The 2,914-nt window shown below is 56.8% G+C and overlaps 1 protein-coding gene across 2 annotated transcripts; it reads left to right on the top strand.

The window, feature by feature from the left end:
• Nucleotides 1–117: 117 nt before the first annotated feature.
• On the top strand, nt 118–1,869 carry KVP17_003521 (uncharacterized protein; the record flags this gene model as incomplete). Of its 2 annotated transcripts, none has more annotated exons than XM_068520915.1 (1): nt 118–1,869. In XM_068520915.1, the coding sequence occupies one exon, from the start codon at nt 118–120 to the stop codon at nt 1,867–1,869; it is 1,752 nt and encodes a 583-aa protein (XP_068375661.1). The 2 variants fall into 2 exon arrangements, with proteins under 2 accessions (XP_068375661.1, XP_068375662.1); XM_068520916.1 differs by having other exon boundaries at nt 295–1,869.
• Between the last annotated feature and the right edge of the window lie 1,045 nt (nt 1,870–2,914).

Here is a 2,914-nt window from a genome sequence, read left to right as displayed (position 1 = left end):
TTACTGGGCCTGTATTTGTAAGAAATACCGGCGATGTGGGATAATCCGCAAGTCAAGTGAACCCGCTAAAGTGTATGCTCGGAAAATTCAAAAGGTGTTTCTGTATTTAGACAGCTCATGACTGTTAAGAAATCTACCAAATCCGGACGTCAAGACCCTGGTCCCACTCGACCCATGGTCCACAACACGAAGTGCAAGCCTACAGCTGTTGTCAGGCCTAGGAGTGGCTCATCTACGAGGGTACCGTTAATTCCGCATTTTTCGCAAACCGCCGTGCGGAGCGAGAATGCTGACATGGACCGCAACCCCGAGCCTGACGAGCCATCGGTACCGCCCGAAAGCCCTGTCGTGGCGTTATCTTCCGACGACGACGACGACTTCGAACACGGCGCACACACTTCTAATGCCCGAGAGGCTTACCACTTCGACCCTACGACGGCCCTGGACCCCCCCTTTCTGACGAACTCAGAAATCCTCGCCCGCCTCTCGGCGGAAGATCTACAACTCGTAGACACATTCTACGATAGATGCTCTCAGCTGAAGACAGCGAAGCAGAGACACGACCTGCTCAAGGGTGAGCTTTTCAAGTTCCTGCCCATAATCCGATGTCCGCACTGCGGCAGTCGAGTTGGTGCAAATCAGCTGTTCCAGCCAAAGTCAGGACTCTTCCCCTCAGGCTTCTACATGACGTGCTGTTACGCTCTAGCGGTGGAGGATAAGAAGCGATCATACTTTGGCTCCGCAAATCTTGGTCGCCTCATGATTCACCCTGCGGACTGCCACGAGTTGGAGCCTCTGAAGCCGAGGTCCGGGCAGCGCATGGATGAAAGACAGCCTCGTAAGAAGACGCGGACGGAAGGCCGGACACTCGCGCACTACTCCCCAGATCGAACGGCAGCACCTCCAGTACCAGTGTCAGACCTAACCGATCCCCAACAACCGGATCGTATCACCCAGCTGGAGCGGGGCTTCAAGGAACTCCAGGAGCAGCTCGCCCTCGTGCTTAAGGGGCTTACTCAACTCCTAGCTGCGGAGACTAAGGACGGCCAATCACCCAGAGAGGTGATAGCTCATGTACAAGCTCTGTCTCATAAGGCAAACGAAATGGCCCAGACGGTCAGAGAGACCAAGCCCGCTGAGATCCCGAAGCCCGCAAAAGGAAAGCCAACATTCGCCGAAGTCGTGAGGAAGTCCTCCCCTAACACCGCTCACCTCCCCAGGATGAAGCCCCCGCCAGCACTGCAGAAGCTATCGGTCCAAGGGAATCTGCCAGCTCCCCAGGCAAGACCTACCCCAATTCCAGATTTGGCGTCTGGCGGAGGCCTGCGCGCTCTGACCTCGGAAACGATGCCGGAAGCATTCAGGTGGCGGCCTAGGATGGCCGAGGTCTTTATGGAGGTGCCGTTCTCCATGGAGGACTACCCTTTGGGAAGGTTTCGCTCGGACCTCACTAAAGCGATTGGCTGTGGGGACACCTACCTCAAGAACGTGAGGAAGCTCCGCAGGAACACGGTCGCCCTCCTCGTACCCGAAAGAGAGCAGGAGGAGCTCTCAAACCTCCTGAGGAGGAAGAAAACGGTGGCTGGTGGCCCACTACGAGTTCGACTCCTGCGGGACCCCCTTTTCGCCCCCAATTCAACTGCAGAGGACCGTTACTACGAGGCACGAAGGTGCAGCCGCGAGATGGACCGCCTCACGAAACTCAAATTCGTGTCGGCCGCTGACTACTTCTCTCGGAGGATGAAGGAAGTTGCGGAGCGAACCGGAATCTCCATTGTCAAAGAGACGCCTGAAATCTCCCAGGTACTACCGGCTGAGACTCCCGAAGATCTGCATCCAACCACCGCTGACGTCCCTGAGGCTCTTTAAACCGGCCGGGCCCACTGGCAAACAGGGGCCAAATCGGGAGGATCTGAAGATAATGTACTGGAACGTAGGAGGCCTAAGCACGAACCGGGCACGCGTGGAAGCACTGATGAGCGAGTCACGCCCCGACGTGGTCTTCCTATTCGAATGTATGCAGTCAGAGGTGCTACCCCCGAGAGGCTTCCATCAGACCTGGATACAAGAGGCCCCTCCGAAACGCGGGGGAACCGTCTGTTGGGTCAGAAGGTGCCTCCAACACCGTCCCTTGCTTAAATATGCATCACTGGAAACCGAACGGAAGTACCTGATGGAGCTCATAGTGGTACAAGTTGAGGACCTGGTGATAGGCGGAACCTACATCTCGCCGCAAGCGCCTACGTCAGCCCTCTCCGCGCTGCTGGACAAGATGGTACCGTTTAATCGATGTGTACTCGTCGGAGATTTCAACGCTAGACACCAAGACTGGTGCACACTGAGTAAACCCAGAGGGAGACTGCTAGTGAACAGGGCCCAGAAGGACTGCTGGACGATATCCGCGCCGTCCAAACCTACTTTCGTACAGCCGGGGGTTCGGACCGGGTCCTCGACCATTGATCTGGCTCTAGTGAGAGGACTACATTCCCTCCCAGTCATGATGCTTGAGGAGCAAGACGGACACAGGCCCCTAAGCCTTACCATCGTGGAGGGACGCCGGAGTCTCCCAACAACGTCAACTCTCAACGATAAGAGGAGACGCCTCGCTGCGACCACTTGGTATGAGGAGAAGGGACCAAGCATAGGCAACATCATCAGTGACTCGGAGACCGACCTGGATGCAGCCTATGCTGCCTATGAAGACTTCGTCCTCGAACCCTTCCGTCGGAAAGAGAGGTACCCCTCGCTTACAGCGACCCCGCTGGATCACGAAATACAGGAGGTGTCGAAGCAGAAGTCACGTGCACTGAGGCAAGGGGACACTGCAACTGCGGGGACCTTGAGGCGGAGGCTGCGGTCTCTTGTGCGCCAACGGAGACGCCTGACGGGCACGCACACAAATCGAGCCGAACCA

Source organism: the organism of the source record quoted next (assembly GCF_019968985.1).
Source record: "MAG: Porospora cf. gigantea B chromosome Unknown PgB_NODE_3029_length_2914_cov_946.392, whole genome shotgun sequence".
NCBI classification, from domain to species: Eukaryota; Apicomplexa; class Conoidasida; order Eugregarinorida; family Porosporidae; genus Porospora; species Porospora cf. gigantea B.
Note: the sequence above shows the minus strand (reverse complement) of the source record. Positions and strands in the feature narration are given on the sequence as shown.